The 26,568-nt window shown below is 41.4% G+C and overlaps 1 protein-coding gene across 1 annotated transcript in view; it reads right to left on the reverse strand.

Annotated features, from left to right (window-relative positions):
• The window catches only part of PLD5 (phospholipase D family member 5), a 91,386-nt gene extending 73,590 nt beyond the window's left edge, over positions 1-17,796 (reverse strand). Inside the window, exon 1 of the mRNA XM_004439585.3 lies at positions 17,669-17,796. Coding sequence (XP_004439642.2) covers positions 17,669-17,779 — 111 coding nt within the window. The 5' untranslated portion in view covers positions 17,780-17,796. The remainder of the gene's footprint in view (positions 1-17,668) is intronic.
• Between the last annotated feature and the right edge of the window lie 8,772 nt (positions 17,797-26,568).

Raw genomic sequence — 26,568 nt, forward strand, 5'->3', positions numbered from 1 at the left:
CAGTATGGCTGCCAAGGGGTGGTGTAGGTCCACACTCAGGAACCGAACCTGGGCCGCCAAAGTGGAGCACGCTGAACTTAACCACTATGCGATGGGGCTGGCCCCTCACAAGTTTTTAAGAGTATGTTGTCATAATTTTTTCTAGGGCCTATAAGAATGTTTGTTCTAGAACTTGGATCGATGGATAGAAGTTTTGGGAGACAGATTTTGGATCAAAATTGAGGAAGACTTTTCTAATTAAGACAAATTGAGGAATAAAGTGCTTATGTGGACGTGAGCCCCCATTACTTGAGATGTGCAAGCCGAGGCTCGTCACTGGTGAGGACGCTGCCCTGGAGAGTTCTGCACTGGGTGTTCTGTTTTTTCCCTCTCTCTGCTCTGAGAGTTCTGGGGATTCTGGTACAAGAAGGCAAAGAGAAAAGAGTTCCCCAAATGAATGTCCACCTCTCAGACAACATTCCAAGGCCTCACTCGCCTGCTCGTTAGCCTCTTCTACTTTGGTGCCTGTGTTTAACTGATGAAACTTGTCTTCTCTTTAGCAATCTCTCTCACTTTTTTTTTGTAAATGCCGAGTGACACCAAGAAACTGACAATGTCAACTAAAAATAACTTGAAAATAAAAACGTGTAAGGCTTCCTTAAATATGGTGTTTTCCATCTGTTTTAGATGCAGCCTCCGAGACTGTCTGGTAGGCACATCAGAGCGAGAGAAGGATCCAGGGCCAGCTCCTCAGCCCCTCCGTGCCCTTTGTCTCTCTACATTTCACAAGGATTCCATCTGGGGACCTCTACCCAGTGACGAGCTCAGAGGGGACTCAGGAAAACCTGCCTTCCTCTCCCTCCCCAGAAAAATGCCTTCTGAGAAGGTCACTGAATGTGAAATAATGGGAAGAGGACCAATCATCTTGTTATAAATCCTACACTATGCCCAAGGATTTTAGTTTAGAAGTGGAAAATAAGGATTCAAAGGCGAGAGTTAACACACGTAACTCAAAGATGGGTTGAAATCCAGGTGAATGAGGCGAGGGGCCAAGGGAGAGGAGAGGGTAACGGGAATTTGTCTTATGTGACGAGGAAGGGCAGAGATAAACTAAATGAGAACCAGATGGGCTTTGAGGTCGAGAATAACATGCAGTAGAAGGCTGAAGTGGTCTGAACTACTTTTGTTGTTGTTATATGTTTGGTTTGAGATGAGAGCTGGCAAAAGGCAAAAATGTTACCTAGACAGGAGCAAGTAAGTTGAAGTTAATTTGACCCCCGCATTTAAAAAATAATGGCTAGAAGGTAAATACAGAAATAATGAACAAATCTGAAAAAATATGTGTCTAGATTTGTGGTGAAAGCATCACAAGAATTCCCATGGAATCTGTCCTCACTCACCGTTAGTAATTTATAGAGGGCCTGGGTGGTGCCACGTGGAGGCAGGGGGATGATCTCAAAGCCACTGATAACTGATATCACAAGGGTCAGGCCTGGGTCAGGCCATGACAGTGGCACTTATTAGTTAGGGGCTCAGGAGATTAGAACGTTTTTCTTCTAGCTTTACTGAAATATAATTGACATATAACATTGTGTAGGTTTGGGATGTACCACGTGATGATTTGATAAACATATATATTGTGAAGCGATGACAACAATAAGGTTAGTTAACACCTAACACTAGTCCATCTTCTCACATAGTTACCTTTGGTTGTTATTGCTAAGATCTACTCTCTTAGCAACTTTCAAGTATACAATACAGTACTGTTAATACTGTACACTAGATCCCTAGGACTTATTCATCTCATAAATGGAAATTCGTATCCTTTGAGCACGGAAAGCTCTTTCATGGTGCTGCAGGATTAGGGCCCTAAATATTGTTCATTGGGGCAATTATACTTCTATCATGGTGTGACATACATATATACACATATACATATATATATACACACACACACACATATACACCTGTACATATATAAACATGTACACACATACATATATACACATGTATATATACACAATATACATATGTGCACACATATAGTAAATGCTTATATTATAGAGAATTAATATATTGAACTAAAATTAAATATACTTTAACATATAAAGTATATTATCTATTTATATACATATAATATATGTATAATTTAAAACATCTATTTAAATACATATGTTTACCACACACTTACAAAGGAATGCTCTTGAGCAGTGTGGATGTCTCTGGAGTGGACAGCAGAAGCCCCTCTTCCTCTACTTCTGCCTGCTCTCCAGAGATGGTGGCCATAAACAGTTTGCTGTGTGTCCCTCAGATTCTTTCCTGTGCACACCTGTATACGTGCTCAGATACGTGCACCTACGTGTTTGGGGTCTTTGTTTACAAGAATGGGATGATGTTATACCCCTTCAACTAGGAGGCGAGCGGACACTTTGACTCAACCTCGGGCTCCCTTCGGGGAAATGTGACAATGAGGAACCCAGAGTAGAGACAAGTAATGAGCCAGCCTGGGGCGGCCCAGCCAGTCCAGCAGGGACCCTCCCCCTCCCCGCCCTTCCTCACTGCCATGACTTAGTCCAGTCAAGACGAGTCCAGGAACTCACCTTCTCCAGCACCCCCTTCACGCCACATTTCTGCAACAGCTTCCTAAGCGGTATCCCTCACTCCAGTCCAATCATTTCTCCATGGCTGTCCCTCTTCTGCCTAAAATCCTTCAAAGGTTTCCGTGAACTTTAGGCTAAATCCATGCTTCTCGGCATGACACTCGTGGTCCTAAAGACCTCTCTGTCTCCTCCCTCCACTCACGGCTGGCATTGTGTATAACAACCACACGGGTGACTGCCTTTTCTCTGAATAAGACTTGCCTTCTCCCGCCTCTGTGAAAAGGAAAACCTCACTCCTTTTTCTTCACCTGGCTCCTCTCCATGTAGCCTTCACAGTTCAACTCAGGTATCACCTCCTCTAAGGAACCGTCCCTGACTCTTCCCTTAGTCCAAGTTAATTCCACATGCACCAAACTGTGTTCTAAATATCTGTTTACTTGCTTACCTTCTCGGTATAGTGGGAGCGCCTTAAGGAATGGGACCCATCTGGCTTCTGCATCTTTGTACCCCTAGCACTTTCCATAGAGCCTGGCACAAAGTAGATGCTAAACAAATCTTTACTGAATGAATAAAGGAATGAATGAACGAATGAAAATAACGTAGCAGGGAAATGACGCTAGTTTGCAGAAGGCCCAGCGTGTTTTAGAGATGTGCGCTGCTGAAAGCTCTTGGCAGATAAAGATGATAAATATTTGACTTCTGACAATAACATCAAAATCATTTTATAAGGAGATAGAGCCTAATCCATAAATTGGGGAGTAAAAATAAGCAATTTACATCAGCGCCATGTGTTGAATGGCATGAAGGGCTTGTGCAGCTTTCAATGTCCTGAAACTCTTCCAGCACCGTAGGCAACCTGATTTCTGCAGAAGTTGTAACACCACAAGGACGAGTCCTTCCAATTGAAATTGGTTGGTTTGTCCAACATAAAACTAGCTTTTTTTGGTGTGTGAGGAAGACTGGCTCTGAGCTAACATCTGTTTGCCAATCCCCCTTTTTTTGCTGAGGATGATTAGCTCTGAGCTAACATCTGTGCCCATCTTCCTCTATTTTGTATATGAGATGCTGCCACAGCATGGCTTGATGAGTGGTGCATCAGTCCGTGCCCAGGATCCGAACCTGCGAACCCCAGGCCACCAAAGTGGAGACAACGAACTTAACCACTATGCCACCGGGCTGGCCCCTAAAACTAGCTATTCAGAGTAAAAACCTTAGCTCTTTAGGCTTATGTGTTAACTTAGAAAAAAACATATTCTGCTTCCTAATTAAAGAGAGAGATGCTCCAGACCTGCTCCAACAAGATTACCACCAGTCATGTGGTTACTGAGCATTTGAAACGTGACTGGTCTGAACTGAGACACGCTGTGAGTATGTAAAGAACCCACTGGATTCTGAAGACTCAGTACCAAAAAAAGGGTAAAATATAATATTAAGTTTTTTCTATTGATGACATGTTGAAATGGTAATAGGATTTGTGAGATTCTATAAAATATATTATTAACATTAATTTGACTTGTTTCTTTTTTCATTTTTAGGCAGCTACTAGAAAATTTTAAAGTACACACGTGGCTCACATTAGTGGCATGCAGGATATTTCTATTGGGCAGTGCTGCTTTAGAGATCCAGATTACCCAGGTCTGAGAGTTCACTGCTCCACAGACTAAACCTTCAGCCATTTTGACGGACAGCTCTCTCAAAAGTCTAAGCCCATTTTTCATGTCCTGAACAGAAAGAGGTGAATGGACAGAGTTTTCCCTCTTCCTAAAGAGAAAGTCGTAGCCATCTTGAAGACCAGGAGCCTCGGGAGTTGCCGGGAGGCATGTGGGGCTGGCTTATACTGATTGGTTCACGAACACCGGAATTTTCAAATTCACGTGTTGCTTTTAATGGTCAGTGTTTACTCCTGTCCCATGGGCAGCTCTCACTGGTCTGGGCTGTCAGTGTTCTTCTCTGTCTTGTGGCTTCCTACTGGCCAAAGCTTGGACATTAATGAGGCTCATAGTGAGTCCAAGAATACACGTATCTTGAACAGGCCCTAAGAGGTGCTCCAATAAGTAAAAGGCTGTAGCTTTGGACAGTTAGGGCTGTGCAAGGTCTTTTTGCATATTTTTTGGTCTTGGTTGTATTCCAGTTAGCGAAGGCCCTCAGATATCTAGTTTCTAGATCTTTGGGGTACCACTGTTTAAGTGTGGGATGTTGCTCTATTTAGACCACGGATTCAGCCAAGTATTAACTAAGAGAAAAAGTATAGCATAAACCAGAGGTTTGGGTTCCAGTCCTAACTCTGAGGCTAACTGATGGAATAATTCCAGGACATTCTTCCATTAGCCTCTTGGAGACAATTTCCCGTTCCGTAAAATGAAGCTTCTAAAGCCTGTCCTACATATCTCACAGGGCTGCTGTGAGGCTTAAATAAATCAATGTTTATGGGGGAATTTCTCAAAAGTATAAAGCTCTCACTCAAAACTATGAACCTATGAACATTTGTATCTATGTGTTTGGTTTCTCTTAATCTTGCTTTATCATGAAGCCTGATTTCTCCCACAGGCTTCTGAGAATGAAATTCAGACCCACCACTTCTAGAACAAACATATCCAGCACCGCAGGCAATTCAGAAGTAGAAGAGTATTTTTAGGCAGTTCTTAAAGTCTAACTATGGTGCATTCAACTTTGACTAAAACAACACAGAAGTCGTTGAGCGATTTGTGGGTGGGGGTTAAGGAGGCCATGTTACAATGGTGCAAGGCAATGAAGCTAATTTTCTACAAAGTTTGCTGAGGGAATTAAACTTCAGAAAAGTTTTTTAAAATATGACAGTTACATTTTGGTGAATTCAACAATAAAGGACTGAAGTGACAGCCAATTATAATAATAGATGCTTGAGCTGTAACACTTGAAGTACGCAGAATGATTTATGGGTATGAGAGTAGTATTCTCGCAAGTCATCGTATGAAGATAATACGTTCCGATTTTTTCCAACTAAAATGTGAAAGTCATGAAGTAAGAAAAATGGGGTAATAAAATTCACCTAAGTGGATTTTTGTTAACATAGTTGTTAAAATAAACGCATTTCTTAGGTCTGACTAAGCCCTCAAAGAAACCCAGTGAAACGTTTTTAGTAAACTTTTGTTGAAGGAAACAAAATCTGTACGCATGTATTCAAAAGGCTTTGCCAGTTAGAGTTTTACCTCAGTATTAAAAACAGAGCTCCATGGTTGAAAGTGGTAGTTTTCTGTATATAAAAATTTGTTTTCACAATGAAGAGCATATTCTCAATGATCATGTGGGCAGTGTCAGAAATGTTACTAAATTGTGTGGACTAGCTTTTAGGGGAGGTCTCTGCTCTGTCACCAGGCCCATCATACAGAGTGAGCACATGTGGCCACGCTCTTGGGCATGGACACACCTGCACTGTGGTCCCTCTGTCAAGATGGGGAGGCAGAGGTGTCCTGATTCCTCCCTGCCACGTGCTAGCAGGTTGTGAAAAATGATAATCGTGATGATGATGATGATTATGATGATGATGATGATGATGATGGTGGTGATGATGATGGTGATGATGGTGATGATGATGAGGATGATGATATTAGCTCACATTTATCGAGCTCACAATGCGTAAGCTCTGATGAAGAAACCACAGTTACTTCAACTCTTGCCATCTCTTCCTGCCCCCAAACATATGGCCCAGTAACACCAAACCATTTTCAGTCCCCAGAGCCTTCCTTCCACTGAATGCCGGAGAGGTTGTCATCTAGCCCATGCATCTAACTCTCTCACAAGGTTGTCCATCGCTGGAAGGCTTTAGGGTCAGCAGTTCTCACTGACATTGATGTAAATCCTTTCTCCTGTAATCTACCATCTTGGATTCCAGTTCTCATATCATATGGCATTAAGACTTACACGGTTATTGAACACACTCTAGTGTGTTAATTCATGCATTCATTCAGCAAAAATTTTTTAAGCGTCTAATATGTGGCAGGCACAGAAGTAGGTCCTGGGACTTCATGCAATAACCTATAGTCAGGGACTCTTCATCCTGGTTCTCAATAAAGCCTCCCAGTGTACATCCATCTGGGACTCTAAAACAAGCCTGCGGGGAGGCAGATGGTGGGAGTCTGTGGGGAGGAAGACTTTTTTTATCCCTAAGCGACTGAATATACAAATGGACAATGGCCAGATCATATATAAAAACAGAACCATGACCCATAACCTGCAGCAACCAGCCCAGAGAGCCAAACAATGACCACTGTAGCCATCGGCCACCAAATAGCCAACAGTTGATTAATAGCTGCCAGTTCCCCTCATTTTGCCCCACTTCCAACTTAGGACCAATTGGAGAAAGCCAAATATGTACCCCTAACCAATTACATGGGATATCCCACTTCTAGTTAGCTCACCTACAACTTCCCTACACCAACAGCCTCCAATCAGCCTCTTCCCTTTCTTCCACTGGAAAGCTTTCCCACTCCTTTGCCTGCCTTTGAGTCTCTGCCAAATGCAGGTGATGGTGGCTGACTCCCTTGCTATTGCAAGCTCTGAGTCAATAGCTATTGCTTGTTCTCATTTGGGCCATCTTCATTTATCTCCCCATCCCTGTTCAATTTCCTCTTGTTAGCACTTTTCTGATAAACTCACTGAAATCTCTTTAAGTCTTCTTTCTGTAAACCAAGATTTTAGCTCAGTCTCCCAGATGTGTGCTACTTGTAAATTTGGTCCATTGCCTTGTAGGTGTTATCATTGATGACAACAGGATGTAGAACAAAGCTCTACGGCAAAGAGATCTCCATTCAGAGGGACACAGCCCCTAGTCCATGGCCCATGAGTGCCACTGCCCACCTTGCTGTGTTGTTAAACAGGCCACGTGTTTATGGACAAACCTAGGGAGATTTATGAAATCTTTGCCAAAGATACTAAACAAACACTTGCACCTCTGGCATTGCCTTGATCTATGGATCTACATAACTTCTCAAGGAAGGAAAAACGCTTCCTTGTCATCAACTCCAAGGCTACAATTTATTGAGCAGTAAGCAACCTGCAGGTGTGGAGCGAGGGTGTGTTGGAATATCCCATTTGGACCCTAACAGCTGTGTGAGATTGGTATTATTATTCAATTGTAAAGATAAAGAAATTGAAGCTCAGGGAAATGAAAAAATTTGCCCAGGGTTATATAATTATAAGAGGTAGGAAAAAAATTCAATTTCGCGTCTATCTGACTCCAGCCACTATGCTATATTGCCAAGCAACATGCTTAGTAATAACAAACAAAAATAATGAGGCTGGCAAAATGGTGAATCTGGATTTAGCCTCTATTTTCAGAAGCATGGTGCCCATAATGACTAAAGACCAAAGTCCCCATGGGAGGCTGCTTTTGAACTATCGTATTGAATTTTGGGCATCATATTTTAAGAGGGACTTCAACCAAATGGATGATATCTAGAAAAAAAAGTGGCTAGGATAGAGATCTTGAGAAACGTCACGTAAGGAACCATTATGGATATCCCAGATTATCATGCCATTTAGAACATATCCAGGAAGTAGGGGTTGGAGGGACATATGAAGAATTAATTTTGGAAATAAATGGGGTTGACTTACTGACTACATCTCATATTAGGAAAGGCAAAAAGGAGAGGGCAAATGATGCTCATATTTCTTCACTGAATTGCACAAAATGAGTCTTACATTCGTGTGCCACATAGTGATGTTTTGGTCAATGAGAGACCACATATATGACAGTGGTCCCATAGGATTAGTACCATGTAGCATAGGTGTGGTAGGCTTTACCACCTAGGTTTGTGTAAGTACACTCTATGATGTTCGCACAACGACGAAGTCATCTAACGAGGCTTTTCTCAGCACGCATCCCCGTTGTTAAGCAACGCACAACTGTATTTTATAACAGACAATAAGCTGGTCTTGTGAGAATGTCTCCCATGGGAGACCAGGAAAGAGGATTTCCTACTTACGCCTCTTCTGAACAATATTATCTGCCAAATTGTTACTTTAAAAATTGTAGAAAATAAGCATGACTTTGTTATTGAAAATGCAGTCTGCTAACACATTTCTGTTGTAAGAAACAGGCACTTCCACTCCCTCATTTACTTTTAGAATGCACAAGCAAACAAGAATGACCTTTCTCAGCAGCACAAGTAATCTTCTAAATCAACACCAGCAGAATTAATCCTTTGTTCTCCTTCATTACATGTTGTCTAAAGAATATTAATTGTTCTCTGTTGTATTTGCCGTTGAATTGCCAGTTGCTTTGGTTCCCCTGTTACCTGCATCACTAATGCACCACTTCCCTAGGAGCTACATGTCTTTAGAACCTCATAAATTCGGAGAAAAATGTCAGCCCAGTGCTAGCACGGAATGGGGGGTGCCAGGATGTGCTATAAGACAGTGCCCTCCTCCTGCCCACTGGCACGCCCACTGGGTCTTCAAAACTCTACCTCAGTCCTTTGTTCTTTCAATTGAAAGAAAAAGGGGCAAGAAGAGGGAATCAAAGACACCTGAAGCCTTAGCACCTTTCTCATTGCTAATGTCGGGCTATGACTTCAACTCACAGGGAGACTTGAAAGAAGTCTCGGCCTTGTGAGGCAGAGGGAGTGCGACTCCCACCAAATGGTTATTGTCAGAAATAGCAGCTCTGACGAAATCAGTAGCATTACGGTCAGTCACGAACTATTAGGATTCAGGTGCTCAAGCTCTTAGATAAAAAGCATCAATATCGACCAATCTCTTTGCTGTTTCTCCAACTGCCTGTTAGCCATCAGAGCTGCCCCTTCTTCCTGACATTCTCCATTTTTGTTGACAGTATGGTCCTTCTCCCAGCTGGCCCAGCTCCAGGTGCTGGAAACAATGCCCAGTGTTCCCTCTGGCTCATTCCTTATAACCCGTCAGTTACCATGACACAGCTTTGCCATGTCTCTTCCCTTGCATTTCCCTCTAGTTCTCATAGTCACCATCTGTATTAGTCAGGGTTCTCCAGAGAAACTGAACCAATAGGATATATATACATATATATATAGAGAGAGAGATTTATTTTAAGGAATTGGTTCACGTGTGTGGTGTTGGCAAGTCTGAAATCTATTGGACAAGCTAGCAGGCTAGAAACTCAGGTAGGGTTTCTATGTTGCAGTCCTGAGACCAAATTCCTTCTTCTGGAAACCTCAGTCTTTGCTCTTAAGGCTTTCAACTGATTAGATGAGGCCCACCCACAGTATGGAGGATAATCTGCTCTACTCAAGTCTACTGATTTAAACGCTAATCACATCTAAAAAATACCTTCACAGCAACATCTAGACTGGTGTTTGACTAAACACGTGGGTACCACAGCCTAGCCAAGTTGACATATAAAATTAACCTTCACACCATCTTAACTCAGTCCTGTCATTTCCCTCTTGAATCTTGGCCATAGGCTCTCTGTCCCGACCCCTCCTCAATCCTCAACCTGTGCACTTTCTCCAGACTTGTTCCAGTGTTGTCAGGTCCTGGACCCATCACAGACCTTCAAGTGTTCCCCTGTAGCCTGCAGGACTGAATCCACATCCTTTGCTGGGCACTCACAGTCCTTCCCAAGCTTATCTTTGTCTTTCTCAGCCTCATGTTCCAAGGCTTTCCAGCTGGAACACTCCAGTCCCGCCAGAAATTACTCACAGATCTTCTAATTCTTCATGTTCATTCCCCACTCTGTGTCATTGCTCACTCTTAGAATCCCTTTCTTTCCTCAGCTCATTCACCACAGAAAGTTCAGCTCAAATCCCGTCTTCTCACTGTGGCATTCACTGTTTGGTCTGCACGGATTTTCCTCTTCCCAAGTTCCCAAAGTACTAATTGCCAACCTCCATAATTTAGCACCTGGGTTCACACAGGGCCCCGAACTCCAAAGCACCCTCACTTAGAAGGAACCCATGGTTTAAAGCTCTTTTGTCGCCATCTTGAAATTCTTGATAATTTTTTCACAAGAGGCCGTACATTTTCATTTTGTACTGGGTCCCACAAATGATGTTGCTGGTCCCACTTGGCAAGTATCCTGGCTGGTCATATTCACTTTAAAGAATGCTTAAATATTTTGTTTTCCAAAACTGGATTGTAAACTTTTTGCAGGTTTTTGTCATTTTTTTCAAACCTGCTACCATGATTAGTGCAGTTCTCTGAATACAGTAATCGTGTAATAACTACCTGTTGATTATCTTTACCACATGACACTGAGCCCTGGCTTTCCAACTGTCCAGTTGTTGTGTTGCTAAGGAGACAGACCTCTACAATTACCAGCTCTGGAATCACATATTTTTCTTAAGGTAGCATGCTGCAGTGAAAAGAACACTTGCCTGAGAGTCCTAAAACTCAACATAAAGGGATGAGAGTTCATGGGTAAGTGACTAGCAACTACTCACCCAACTCTCCAGCCCTTCACCTCAGTGTTGTCATCTGTGAAGGGAGTGCCGGTTTAGACCAGCATTTGTGGACTTAGATAGGCTTCAAGGAACATTTGATCCATAAAATTAACTGTGAAAAGTAGTTCACAGCCAAACATGTTTGATGAATGTTGCATACTCTCCACCCTCTTAGAGAGTCACAAACACATGGCATATTAACAGGTCTGAGGGCTCCCACAGTAGAGAATGCTACTTAAATGAAACCTATGGCTTCTCCACCTTAGGGAGTATAGAAGCCTTTTCTCAGGTAATGACCATGACTATTTCAACGAAATAGCATTTCATAAAACACACCTTGGAAAACACTAGACTGAGATAATTTCCAGTTCCAAGATTAAAATCTTCACTGACTCGGGATACCGAGCAGATCCTGGGCTGGTCAGTTTGCTCTTGCTGCCCAAGTCACAGAGAAGGTCTGGGCAGGCTGCTAGGTGGCCGTGCCCTCCCAGCCCGGGTCACTGCATTGTTCAGTTGCCAGCACAGGGATGCCAGCAGTCACCACAAGACCTCACCTTACTGCTTCTGTGCCCATGTACCCCACGAGCCGACCTGTTTTCATATATACCTTCCAGGTCCTTTAAGATTAAAGGAAGACTAGGATTAAAATACACATGAACAAAATTTAAATTGGCCTATTCCTGTTGTCTTAATTATATTTAAAAATACTATTTAAAAATCTCCCCTCTCCGGATGTGGAGAAAAGGGAACCCTCATTCACTGCCAGTGGGAATGCAAACTGGTGCAGCCTCTATGGAAAACAGTATGCAGATTCTCAAAAAATTAAAAATAGAAATACCTTATGATGCAGCTATCCCACTACTGAGTATCTATCCAAAGAACTTGAAATCCACAATCCAAAGAGGGTTATGCACCCCTATGTTCACTGCAATATTATTCACTATAGCCAAGAAGTGGAAGCAACCCAAGTGTCCCTCGACAGATGATTGGATAAAGAAGATGTGGTATTTATATACAATGAAATACTACTCAGCCCTAAAAAAAGACAAAATCATCCCATTTGCAACAACATGGATGGACCTGGAGGGTATGATGTTAAGTGAAATAAGGCAGACAGAGAAAGACAAACACTGTATGACTTCACTCACATGTGGAAGATAAACTAACACACGGAGAGAACCGTTTGGTGGTTACCAGGGGTGAGGGGGGTAGAGGGTGGGCACAAGTGGTGAAGGGGCGCATTTACATGGTAACTGACAAATAATAATGTACAAATGGAATTTCACAATGTTATATACTATTATGACATCAATAAAAAAAATTAAAAAAAAAAATCTCTCCTCTCCAGAGTTGCCAGATTCTCATGACCAAAGAACATATTGAGCCCTGCCTTCAACTCTAGGCTCATAGTTCATTTAAGAGGGTTTGTTTGAAAAATTTAAAAAGTGACTTTTTCTAAAAACATGATTTTCCCGTTTTCTGTCCCAGCTTTTCCTATTTCAGCCTCACGCCTCCAGAGCCCTGGGGTCTGAAGACTGCTGTGCCCTTTTCTTTCCACTTCACACACTGGTTGGTCTTTTGTTTGCTTTGTTGATGCTGGATTTTTTGTTCCCGCCATGGTGTTTTTAGGAGCTCCCGAGATTGACAAATCCAGCCCCTTACGAGCAAAAGCCTGCGGTGGTGTTTGCTTTCCTCCCACAGGACTCCCCGTGGCTGCGGGTTCTAGGTGAGTGCCCTGAGCCACTCGAGGAGAGGAACGGAGAAGCACACACACATTGACTTCCTGGCCTTGGAAATTCAACCCAGAGGTTAAGTGAGTTTGCAGAACTCAAGTCCCAGCAACAGAAGGTGTCATTCTGTGGCCACGATGTCGTCATAGGTTTGCAATCAGAAAGATGTGAATGAGTGAAGGGTTTCTCCATGAACAGTGTTGTTCGCTTCTCTTAAGGAAAAGAGCAAGAGGAAATCGATAGCTTAGCATCACAGCAAAATCATGAAAGAAAATGATTTTTCATAGAGTTCATACTCTTTAATGCTTGGAAGAATGCCTCGTGTAGAGAAAGCCCTCAATACATTGAAGCTGTTATTATTATCGGTTTTATTATCTCTCTTCCTTACCGTAGACTTAAGGCAATAATTGAATTGATAGCCTTCACAAGAAAGGCTACCAATTCCACAAGAAAACATCACAAAATATAAAGCTGATGAAATAGGTTGGATTTGACACTTGGGCAATGTATTATAATTCTTCATGTACTTGTTAGCCTCGCACACAACTTTGCTCAAATTAAAACCTGTTCTAATGCATGGGACCTGCTGTGCAATGTTTTATGTCACACTGAGGTAGACCAAGAAAAATTCCACAGTCAAGCACAGTTGAAAGGAAAACTAATTCAAGATCGAGATTAAGTGTAACAACGTGATCCCAAATACGGAGAGCTATGAGGAAAGGGTGGATAAGGCAGGAGATGGCATTTGTGCATAGGTGTGGCGAGGAGGAGGCGAAGGGGTGGGTGACGATGAGAGAGAAATTTGAGTAGGTTCCCAGTTGACAAACAGATGCGGGGGAGCTATTGGGATGTTAAATGTTCATGCAGAAGAGTTTTAAACCCTGGTTCCCCCCCAGCTATGTCTCCTCTCCACCCCCATCAAAGAATATGGTCTCTTCCAGGAGGAACTATAAGGAAGATTATTAAGAAAATAGAAATGAGACATATTTCAGTTTTTGAGAGTTTGGTGTAGCAGCAGAAATATGCGAATTTAGGTTTGATTCATACCTGAGTCCCAAATTGCCAAGAATGAAACGAGAGATGCAGACTCTGCCAACTGAACTGTGGACCTAAAGAACATGAGAATCATCTCCAAAGGCTTAACTCCTACACAGGCTAGAGAGTATTCTACTATTTTACAGCAGAGAAAAGCAGTAATAGGATCTGTTCTGTTTTTTTCCCCCAATATTATCTTCATTTGGAAGGTGGAAATAATATCCACTCTTAGGTTGCTATGACAAATGGAGAAGTATATATAAAACTATTAGCACAGTGTTTGGCACATAAATAGCAGCCTTTTGGAAAAAAATGACACAAAGATTTCTTCCACTCACTCTCTGACTCCAATGGGGTCTAACCTGCTATTAAATTTACAACCCACAGAAGAATGCAGATTTCCACAAAAGAAGTCCACTGGGAAGTCCCTGGTGGCATACACATTTTATCCAAGCCTGCAGCCTTTTCCGCAACCCCCTCAAGGTTACCCTCCCCCAAGAACTGTTTCCATGGATGGCTGGTATGATCCTTCACCTGCCCTCTCTTTATGGGGATGTTTGGAGTGCTCAGCACTTTTTCATGGTTTTCCCACCTGTGACTTTATGGTGGATTATAAAATAAGTTCATTTTTTAACCTTGTGTTACACTTGCTTTATACTTAAGAAATATCTTGTTAATCCATTTAAATTTTTAAAAGCATAACTTTGTTGGTATATTCGAGCTGAAGGAGAGAACTTTAAAAAGTCCATTCTGTTTATTCTCTCTCTTATTATGTGACTTAGGAGCTGAGAACAAACCAGCCAGGGGATGAGGTCAGAGGAATATTTCTTCTAGACAGATCTGGAGGGCCGAGCTTGATGCAGCAGCATAATCGAGAGGCTGCAATTCTCCAGTTCTTACTGAGAGAGGCATTAAATAAATCACAAGGAGTTGATGGGTCCTTAGGGAAGGAGCTTGACTAGTTGTGAAACAGAACTGGGTCCTGGGGCTCTCCCACTTGTCCTCTGATTTGTGGACAACTCCAGTCTTCTCTGTAATATGAAGGGAAACTGGCCACCCCTTAGGAATGTGTAAGCAAAGAGATATCATAAGATGACTTGGATTCTTCATTTGAATAATAGGAAATAATTGGTAGCTTGTCTTTACTCTGCGTTTACCATGGGTAAAGTGGGGAAATTTTCATATTTCACAATGATGATCCGTTTCAAAAGGAAATAATATCCAAATGACTACACAGATTAAGAATAACCATTTAAAAGAGCAATCTACTTTCCTACAAAGCAAACAACAAAAAACAAAGGGAAAGGAATGATCCTCAAGCAGCGAAGTGTGATTGAATATATGAATGTCTGTCTAAGCAAAGGAGTGGACGGCAACAGAGATAACTTGCTCAAAAGTTTAGAGAAAAATGTCATTAAACCTCAAGAATTCAAACCTCATTCAAATGGAATTCACAGACTTTTAGACCCTATCAATTAATATCAGTTGATAACAAAGGAAATAAAACTTGGTGGTGGGGAAGTGCATTTTCTAAAAAAAAGTAAACAATGCTCAGGTTAAAAACCACTTAGCAGAATTTACGTGTAATCAGTATTGTTACAGAACCGGTTTTATCTATTTATTAGAGGAGATTCAGCTGAAAATTTCTGGGCAAAAGATACTTATTGATCAGGTCTTTGTAAGTAACAAACAAAAGCAAAACATGAACTCATACATTTCCACAAATTAGACTATTTTTCTCTAAATACTCTTAATTAATGAGGCTTTATACTATTATTGCCTTACTTCTTGTTTCTGAGGTAAGCCAAAGTTGCCAGAATCAATATTTTTTATATGTGTGTTTGAAGGGCCATCAGACAAGAGATATACAGAATCAAAATTTCTATTTTTCATATCATAATTAATACTGGAAGGAATTGCCTTAAAAGATTCAATATTGAAACTCAATTCTGGGCTCAAGTCTACGTACCTTTAAAATGGAGACAATAATAGTATTTACCTCACAGGGTCACTGTGAGATTTAAATTAAATAATCCAGTTAAATGGCTTAGAATAGCACCTGGCATTCACTATATGCTAGTTATCGTTACCATTATTGTTCAGCATCCTTTGCATATCAGAAGATAGCACCTTCTATATGTCCTGAGCAAATATAAAACGAACAATGTTCCATCAGTCTTTGACAGTGTCTTCATCCCAAAACAAGTCATGGAATTTTCTCTCAGTGTTCCCTTCTTTGCTGGGGTGGGAGGCTGTCTTATTAGATACAACAAGTATTTGACCCTTGAGACTAGATTCCTTGGACTGTCCTTTACATGCAAAACTAGAAAAACCACCTTAGAAAGTTGTACTTTGGCTCTACATGTCTATTCTGTGGAGAGGGAAATAATTAGATTTTTAGTATTTAGTTTTGATAAATAAATGACAAGCAATAATACATATTGGAGTATATGAGGAAGCCATTTGGTTTAAAACTAATTTGGCTGAACTTGCTTCTCCAGAAAGGCCTGATGTGGCCTGTTGAGCATGCATTGTACATCTGCTTTAAACGGTTACAGTGTCCCAAAGACAAGAAGGCTGCCCTTAAAGATAGGAATGTAGCTTCCCCCTAATATTGGCATTTCTTTAAGGATGAGCATCTCTTCCTAGAAACTAAGGATTAATTACTGACCTGCTGTGCTCACCTTGTGACCACTGACATGCACCAACCTGCTGTGCCAGCTACGCATCATGAGACAATGGTAAAAGAGATATTCCTGTCATATATGATGTATGCTCTTTGTTCCAAGGCAGTATATAACCACTCTGTACACCCGACTTCTTGAGTGTGCCTCCTTCCTTGGAGAAGGAATTCCCCAGGCTATAGTCCTCAGACCTGGCTCATAATAAAATCACCCCAAATTTTGATTTCTAGATTGATTACGGATTATTTGCATCGACAGTTTGCCCATTGTATATTTCTTCTACAGCTGAGCACTTTTACCTGCCTCAACCATAAAAGAGGAAAAATAGGTGGGTTACGTGTGCATGGAAGGTGGCAAATTAAGAAAGAAAAAAGGAGAATAGTGGAAATTGGGAGGCCAGTGGTTAAATGCCTGAAGTTAATAGTACAAATATAACCTTGTCACCCTCTGTTAGATTTGTCCAACGTGGTGGGGTCTTTATAAGTTACGGCCCTTGTGTCTATGTGCACATCAACGCTTCCTTTCCCATAAGGGATAAACAGAAGTGCGGTATAATTCGCTTTGTAATTTCAGTGATCTTAATAGTAAATACAGAGCTCAGCTAAAACGCAGTGTGTATGGGCCCTGTGCAGGCACGGTGGACTGGCCAGTCTCCCCATGTACCCAGTGATGCTGGACTTCCTGCCACCGGCTGACCAATGGGAAGAAGGTGATTTGTAATCCTCTATGGATCACCTCCGGCACACATAAATACATGAAAATCACAAGACTGGCCAAGTATATTTTCAAGATATTTGAAGTTAATGATTTGCAAAGAGAAAGATGATGACATCTTCATCTTAAGATTTATTAAAGGAATAACATAAATGATTACTATTCTAAAACATACTATCCTATACTGAATTCACATGTTTTCCTCTATCTCACAGATTATATGATCCCATCCTGAAAATTTAGGATTGGGTCATATAAATTACACACCGACCTGCTCTGAAGAATCTGAGAGTAGCGTCTGAATTACAAAAGCATTGACGCAATGGCGTTTTTTTCGGCAAAATGATTCTGACGAGGAAAGGTTTATCATTTCACATTAGACAAAGGTGCACCTTTCAAAATGGCACAGTTAAAAGTAAGAAACGCTGTAGGTTTTATTTCCCGCACCCACAGTGGAGGTGACTGAGTGCTTTCCGGAGCTGGTAGTTTTGATGCTGACGGGACTCGGAGTTGACGTGACGAGGGAGAATTACCTGTCCCAGGGATCGCCAGTCCAGACCCGCACTGCCGATGTAAACGTGCTGCTTGTCCACAATCCAGAAGGAGGACTGCAGCCGGCCCTTGTTGTAGGCGCTCATGTTCATGTAGGTCACCTCAGCTCCTAGGGAGGTCAAGGAGATCGTGGTCAGCCTCGGTGTCAAGGCCCTGAGCTTGCGATCAGTCACCCACCAGCAGCAACACTCAGGGTTTGCGTTGATCACAACTGGCATTCAGGGAGGCCAAATATTTACACTAGTTGGGTGCACAGAAGGCCCTCGAGGAGTTACTTTGTTCCCCCAAAAAAGCATACAAAGGGAAAAAAAGAATAAGAAGCTTTTTCCTACGTGAATGCAGAGGAGGCTCTGCGTAGTGACGAGAGCATGGTTTCTCAAGTCAGATCTGATTCAGACCCTGGCTCCATCCCTTACCATCCAGGTGGCAAGACAGGTGCGCCATGCTCTTTTTTCTTTTCTTTTGGAATAATCTTCGTACAATTTTGCAATCAATAAAAGGATCAGTCCTGTTTAGCATTACAGCTCTCCTCAACAGAGAACTGGCCTTCTTGTACTTTCTGTATGTTGTTTTCGCCCTTTGCCCTTTCACTTTCTTTACTCCTTCATTTTCCCTCTTCATTATTCAATTTGGATTTGGCCTCCTCCTGGCCTTTCTTTATCTGATAGTTCTTAATTTAAGCAATTATTCTTCAAGCCTTATGGAAATGCAACCTTGAATGGTTAACTAGGTCACTCAGACTATTGTTCAAACCAGAAAACGCACTTTAAGATCTGAATTTAACAAGGGGTGTTTTAAGCATGATGTGTCATAATCAATTGTCAAGCTGACAATTCTATGCTCAGGACTATGCATTTACAACTTCTCAAAAGGAGCTTAGAGTCCATTGAACGCAAAGCCATTTAAATAAATTTCTGCTAAAGGTCCATTTCTTTAAAAGAACAGCCCTACATGCATATATTTACTGAACTAAGCTATTCTGTCTTCAGATATTCAATATTAATGAAGAGGATGTATTCTGGTGGCCTACTTCATTGTCAGAATCTTCATTACCACAGGAAGACGTAATACCGTATACATAAGGTTTTATTCCAGGAGATTAGAAAGGAGGAAGAGTGATTTACACTATGAACTTAACCTGTAACTCTTGGGAAAATGTAAAGTACGTATCTGGGCTCCCGCGCCAGGAGGATGAAGAAGCTATGGGGTTGGGACAGGATCTGAGTGGAAACAAGCACCCAGGCAGACTTTCTCTGCAGGTGGAGCAAGTTCTTTATCCTAGAAGTGAGGGCACATGTTCCTCAGACTCCAGCCATCCTGGAATAGCAACATCCGAGGAATAGTTACAGGCCCCAGAGGAGGAAGAGTTGGGTATAGCAGAATCTGAATGTCCAAAGTGGGTACTTACCATGGCAATTATGGAGATACCCAAATCTGCATGGAGGGTGTGGTCTCCTCCAGAGACACAGCTGCCAGTGCTTTCAAGTGGCTGAAGAGCAGCATTTGTCTTTGAAGACTGTATTAGTTTCCAATGGCTGCCATAACATAGCACCACAAACTAAGTGGCTTAGGACAACAGAAACTTATTCTCTCTCAGTTCTGGAGGTTAAAAGTCTAAAATCAAAGTGTTGGCAGGGCCGTGCTCCCTCTGAAACCTGTAGGGGAGAATACTTCCTTGCCTCCTCCCAGCTTCTGGTGGGGGCCATCCATCTTGGGCTTGAAGTTCCTTGGCTTGAAGCTGCGTCACTCCAATCTCCACCTCTGCTGTCACGTGGGGCCTTCTCCCCAAGTGTCTCTGTTTTCTCCTTTTCTTATAAGGACACTAGGCATACTGGATAAAGAGTCCATCCCACTACAGTATGACCTCATCATAACTAACTAATCTGCAACAACCCTATTTCCAAATAAGGTCACATTCTGAGGTACCAGGGGTTAGGAATTCAGCATGTCTTTTGGGAGACACAGCTCAGCCGTAACACAGATCCAAGCCACTTTAACTGGCTGTGCCCTTCAACAGTACTAGACTGGCCAACACTGAAGGAAGCATCTTCTCTTGTCTCTGGAAGGAAGAGAATGAAGGCGACCTTGGTGTTTGCCTCAGATTCTACCTTCAACATGGCCTCTGGCCAGGCCTTCATCTGCCTTCTTATTCTGCCTAGAAATATCTTTAACCCTCTGTGACATCAGCTGGCCCTCACCTCCTGGCCTAGGGCACTGTGCCTGAAATTGACCCCACGACCAGTTGCTACCTTGCACTGTACTGTTTATTAGACCTCAGACTCCCCGTTTGTTCTCGTTCAGGCCCCTGCAGCCCCAGCCCACTGGCCCACTCGAGGGAACACTGGGCCTATCTGAAAGGCCCACTGGGGACCGTCCCCTTTGACCTCTCCATCCCACACTTCACAGCCACTGCCCTAAGAGTACTCCATTACTTTACTTGGCAATTTAGTCTAAAGAGTGTGATTTCAGGAACCATGGGCCTTATGTAACCCTCCAGCCAGAGCCTCTACAGTTACTTATTGATGCTTAAAATTATTTTATAAAGGAACAGTGGCTTCCTTCAGCAAATCTTTGAATGTCTAACGTATACCGGATGCAGTGCTATGTGAAATTAAGGACAAAAGACCTAACGTAGCTGATTAAAATTCAGGCATACTAAATAAAGTGTAATATTCAAAAATGACCAGGACCTGCTCCCTCCCTGCTGTCCAGAGTGCAAGGGGGCACTGAGGATCTGAAAGATCAGAAACAGGAGTCCCCATCCTCGTATCAGGGAACCTAAGTGAAAGCCCAGAGCACAGAAGAGTCCACGGTTCTGCCCAGGGCCAGAGCTGCCTATACAAAGGCCAATGGAGGTCCACGTAGAGATCAAGCGATATGTAATAACAGTAACTCATTTACCGAACACCTGTGGGCCCAGTGCCAAGATAGCTATGTCACAACAACCCCACACGGTATGTTGTGTTTTCCTATTTTAGCATATAACAAACTATTGGACGTGGTGCAAGAGAATCAACTGTGGGGTTTCGGGATTGGCCACCCCAAAATGTGTCTCTCTGGCTTGATTATTTTTAAGAACAAAAGACTCAGAAAGAAACTTTGACCTTCCCCCTAACTGCCTAAAAGAATTTAAGATAGAAGGCCTGTCCCAGGATGGGCCATCACCATAGATAACTCTAGGTGTGGTAGACAGGAGGGCACCTAGCAAGGCCCATTTTTTATCAGCGTTCTCTCTCATCGTCTATAGGTGGCCCAGCAAACATCTTTTTACCAAACCTGTGCTTTTCCATCTCCATGGGCATTGTCTTCCTCACCTTCAAAGTCCCAAACCACTATCCCCAACATCCTCCTTTGTCCTTAGCTGAAGATGGCATTTAAGTTGGCGGCTTCAGCCATTTTGGTGAGTTACTTAGGTTTCCTGGGTTTCCCCCATGTATACATGTTATTAAATTTCTTTGATTTTCTCCTGTTATTCTATCTCATGTCAATTTAATTCCTAGACCAGCCAGAAGGACCTAGAAGAGTAGAGGAATAGTTCCTCCTCTCCTACAAACTGAAAATATGTGATGACACATCTGGGAAAATATTTTTCTGCCTATGGTTTGTGGAATGTCACTTTCCCATTAAAAATGATGCATGTGTCTGTTTTTCTATCTATCTATCCTTCTTCTCTCTATGAAGACATATGCTTTTATCTTAATTTATACCTGGATAGATATATATTTAGTCATATCCTACATGTCCCTCCATTTCTTACGAGCATATTGTTCAATATTTTACTTAAAAGAATTTATTTAACATGTACTTTCAAAATATCTTTGTTGATTAGTTATAGAAATTATTCTCATCCTTCTGTTTTTTTATATGTATTAGAAAGAGATGGTTAAAACCCAAGATTTTATGACTATTAAACATATTTAATTACAAAAAGTCTTTAATGTACCACTTATTTCAGTAGTAGTATTATGTGGAGAAACTAAATTCAAGTTTATTTCATAATGTTATGCTAGATTTTTAATTGGCAAAGATGGCCACATACATTTTTAGGAAGCTGTCCTTTAAATATTATAGACTTATAAGACTATAACATATCTTTAAAAACCGATTGATTCAAATAAGTACATTTTTTCAACAGCTTTGAAAATTACTTAGTTGTTTGTTTGATTAACCAATTTTCATTTTCCTAGATTTTTTTTTTGTGAGGAAGGTTAGCCCTGAGCTAACATCCGTTGCCAATCCTCCTCTTTTTGCTGAGGAAGATTAACCCTGAGCTAACATCTGTGCCCATCTTCCTCTACTTTATATGGGATGCCGCCACAGCATGGCTTGACGAGCAGGCACGGTCCGCGCCGGGGTTCTGAACCTACGAACCCTGGGCTGCCGAAGAGGAGTGTATGAACTTAACTGCTGTGCCACCAGGCCAGCCCCCCAAATTTCATTGTTAACAGAGAAAAATATTGTGTCAGCCTCTCTGTTTGCAGCTCGTGAACCATTGTGCAGAGGCCCCAGGATGCCGACTGAGAGATGCACATCCAGCAACAGTGATGCACCAGGACCACCAGCTAGTGAGTGTGCAAGGGCAGTGGTGGTGTGTCTGGATCTCCGCAGAGCCTCCTGCTTTCAACCTGGTCACCTACTTGTTTACCCGATGGTTAAGAGGAGTTATTAGCAATTCAAAACAATGTTTTTAGATGTCAAAGTGATAAATGCAGAGTATGGACTTGTTTCTATAATTGCTTTATAAAATACTTTGATGATATCTAGGGAGTCCTAATTAAATCTTTAAAAAAGCTATACATGTGTCAATCTGGTGGCATGTAGTCAGGTCTTAATCGGCCACACTAATCAATATAAAGAGATATGGATAATCCCCATGTTTTGCACCGTTCTTGGAAAGTAAAACCTTAAAAATCAGGAAATCCCAAACTACTTATTACAACTCCTTTGAGCTTTAACAGAGATGGTCCGCTGAAATTTAAGAGAATGCTCCTGGTTTCAGAGGGGTTCTGTTTCTTTACTAAGTTATTCTTAGGGTATTAATCAGATAATATTGTACTTTATTTTGTGCATACATAATTTCAACGGAGAAAAGGTTCTGTTGAAATTCAACATAGAAAATGAAAGTATTAACTGACAAGTTATTTATTAATTTAAAAAGTATTTAAAGAAGAAAAGCATAATGCCATAATGAATTGGAAATTAATGTTACTACCTTGGAGAATCCAGGTGACTGCATATACACACATTTTCAAAAGCGTATATTCTCTAGTGCCTTCCTCTAGGAAGACTTGCCCGCGTTAAACTTGCACGTCATTGACCTGTCCACATCCTGGCTAGTGGGGCTAATAGCTAGCTCACTTACAGCATCGTTCTTTTTCAGGGACTCTAAAGTTTGCCTTACAGTCAGATTTCAGAGTAGCTCACTATTCTTCATGTGTGACGCAGCTATGGATGTTAATACATGGGTGGGGCTCAAAGTCACCCCCACTTTCCTACAATGCAGACCCTTGGGGACCATCCTTCCCTCTGTGCCTATTACATGATATTTAGGATGTGACTATGTTTGTAATTCTGCTTCTTTATCACCAACTTAAAAATCTCTGTACTCATATTTTGATCAGAAATAGATTCACGAATAATATCAGATATTTGTTGAACAGTAGTTAATTCATCATCTCAGGAAACTCATTCTATCTAAAATTGCTAAAGAAATATTTATCATTTCCATTTTGAAGTTCAAGAAATGTGTTGTTCTCTCTAGATTAATACAAAAATAGTATTCTCAAAATGGAATACTAGAGATTCTGAAGAGGTTTAGCATTGTTCACATACACTTACACATAAGGAAGATAACTTAGGGAAAACGAGCAACTTTAGAAGACAGTAGGTTGAAGAATTTAATTTTTAATTCCAGTGTAGATAAGAAGAGTTTAGTTTTACCTATGCTCAGATTTATATAATCCAGATGTATCTCCTATGTATCTAGCAGTTCTCTCTCTGTCTCTCTCATGAAGGAGAAAGAGAATCTTCACAGGATTCTTTTGTTGGTTGATGTTACGTGTAGTTACATCGTTTCCTCCCAGCCAACACCCTCTTCTTAGAGTTCTAGATGCACCCCCGTGACTCAGAATGGGAAGAGTCCAGGTACGACGTGAATCTATTTAGTCTCTCTTTGGCCACAGTTGATGGACCAAATGTAGACAGCTGACCTAAGCTGAGCCAATAAAATTTCCTCTTTTGAGATTTCGGTATTGAGTCGCAAACTAAGTTAATTCAAAGAAGCTGTGCTTAACAGTCATCCATATATGGAGGTTGCCACGGCCACCAGAGTCCAAGTAATTGAAGGATGAGAGAAGGCAAGCTTCAGAGAGTGAGAGAGAGAACCAGGTATATAAGAAGAAGAGAGAAAAAGACAACGTCTTCCCAATAGAGTGAAATGGAAAGTAAGGCAGTGGGGGGATGGGGGGGAGAGTCCATGGCTGTCCTGTCCCCTCAGATCAGCTCCACCTCTTACCTTGAGTTCCTCTAAATCTTTAGAATAAATTACTTGTTATTTAAACTGGCTTTGGAGGGGTTCTGTCTCTTTACTAAGTTATTCTTACGGTATTAATCATATATTATTGTACTTTATGCACACATAATTCTAGAAGTCCCACAATCTTTATACGTGTATTTTTAATATTTGACTAAAAATATTCAGTTCTAGCCTAAAAACTCATGCAATTTTTAGCAAAGAGCCAGTTGCACAAATTGTATGATTAAATGTTTCAAATTTTGAAGATTTAAAATAAACATCCTGTCAAAACACTCATCATAATGACACAAAAGGAAATATGCTAGTACATTGTGGCTAAAAAGTGGAAAATAAAGTTCCACATTCCTCATGGATGGTCATGACGAAAATCAAACAAATTCTATTTCCAAGTTTATTTCCAGAAAGTCACCTGTTGAAGGCATATTATCAGCAGCTTTAATAAATTTTATGATATAACATTTATACATTCAAGAGAATATATGTAACATAATTAAATTATGAAGCACAATAATCAAATGAGCACCTGTGAACTTTCCATTTTACTAAAACTAGAAGCTCACCCATCTGATTAAAGCAGTGCTTCTCCACCAGTGGTGATTCTGTCCCCCTGCCCCCAGGGGACATGTGGCAATGTCTAGACTCATTCTTGATGGCCACAACTGGCAAGAGGATACTACTGGCATCCAGTGGGCAGAGTTCAGGGATGCTGCCAAACAACCTACAGTACACAGGAAGGTCTCCCACCACAAAGACTTATCCTGACCAAACTGTTGACAGTCCCGAGGGTGAGAAATCCTGTATTAAAGTTGTTTGTGTGTTTAGGCTTGATCTCATATCCCCACCACTCTGATGCAACCATTATCTTAATTTAGTGTTTACCATTCTCTTGTTTTTAAATATTTTATCACATGTATTATCTCTAGTAGCACTATAAAAAATGAGTTTATCAGCAGCTTTTGAACAGATTATTAATGAACTTTGTGTGTATCAAAGGGAAATGCATCAGCATCAATAATTATAGATTTCTGGAAAGGTCTTCAGATGTTTTCTGAAAGCAAAGCTTGCAGCAGAAACCTATTTATCAATCAAGCGTTTCTTCTTCTGAATATATTAACTTGTGTGAGCACTGAGAAAGGTCATAGTTAGCCCGTTCTTGGGAGCTTTAAAAAAAACAGTACAGTTTAATCAACTCAATTAGCAACATTTTGGAATCCATTGGCTTGAAGGCTAAAGGGAACAACAATGGCTAAAAAATCATGTCATGACAACTCTCTGCTTTCAAATCATTCAGTGAGTGATGTTAAGAAAACTTTTAAGATAATCAATTACATAGTCCAGTTGTGGAAAAACTGAACCTTAAGCACACATTTCTGTTTTAGTTTTAACATCTATTCAAACACTGTGAAAACGATGCTATGGAATTTTTCACAGGTTGCTTTTGATACATTGCTTTTAGTCTACAGGTTTGGACTCACAAGGGTAGTTTCTAGAGTTCTCTCTTCCCTCCCACACATTTTTCTTACAGTTAGAATATTCTGCTTCTAGGGAAATGCTGTGCTTTGATTATCGCCTCCTAGTTCAACAGGTAAGCTATCTATAGGAATGGCTGATTTAAGGAATCATTAGGCTTACAAATAAAAGTTATGCTTAAAAATAAAATTTACTTAAATTAGACTTCTTCAATCGTGCATAAAAAGGAAAAATTCCACATTCAAAACAGATAAGCAAAACATCATCTACAATGGCTCATCAGTTATACTAAAATATGAGAAGGTCTGGGAGGCTGGTGGCCAGAGCACATGCTTACGACTTCCTTTCTCTTACCCCTCCCTGCTGAGGTCACACAACTACGTAGCCACCAAGACGGGGAGTAGGGAACGAGGAGCTCTCCTGAGGCTTCTGTTTCAGTGTCAGTGCTCCCTGGAAGAAGGCGGCCTGTCAGATCCCAGGGCTGTTGCAGTGCCAGGGAGGAGGGGGATCCGCTGGCTTTGGAGGAGGTCTGCTTTCTCAGCAAGGCCCGTATCCCTCTATTCGCCTTACCATTTGCTATCCTGGTAGTACCAGAAGGCTCCTCAGCCCAAGTCGCCAGGCTTCTGAGGTCACAAGCCTGCTGCCATAGCGGGCACCGCATCTAACACAGGTCAACGCTTGGAGGAGGCACGTCGGCGAGAAGATGCATATGGCTACCGTTGAGGAAGATCAAATACAAGGAACAGGAATTCTGAAGGACACTTGAGAAGGTATTTCAAAAGAGTGATCTAAGAAAAAGGAAATGTTCTTACAAACTAAAAAGATCCAAAATACAGATTCTAACAAGGAAATCTAACGTAGGACTGGCAGCACTGA

This window comes from Ceratotherium simum, chromosome 36, assembly GCF_057802395.1.
Source record: "Ceratotherium simum simum isolate JZ-2026a chromosome 36, ASM5780239v1, whole genome shotgun sequence".
Taxonomy (NCBI): domain Eukaryota; kingdom Metazoa; phylum Chordata; class Mammalia; order Perissodactyla; family Rhinocerotidae; genus Ceratotherium; species Ceratotherium simum.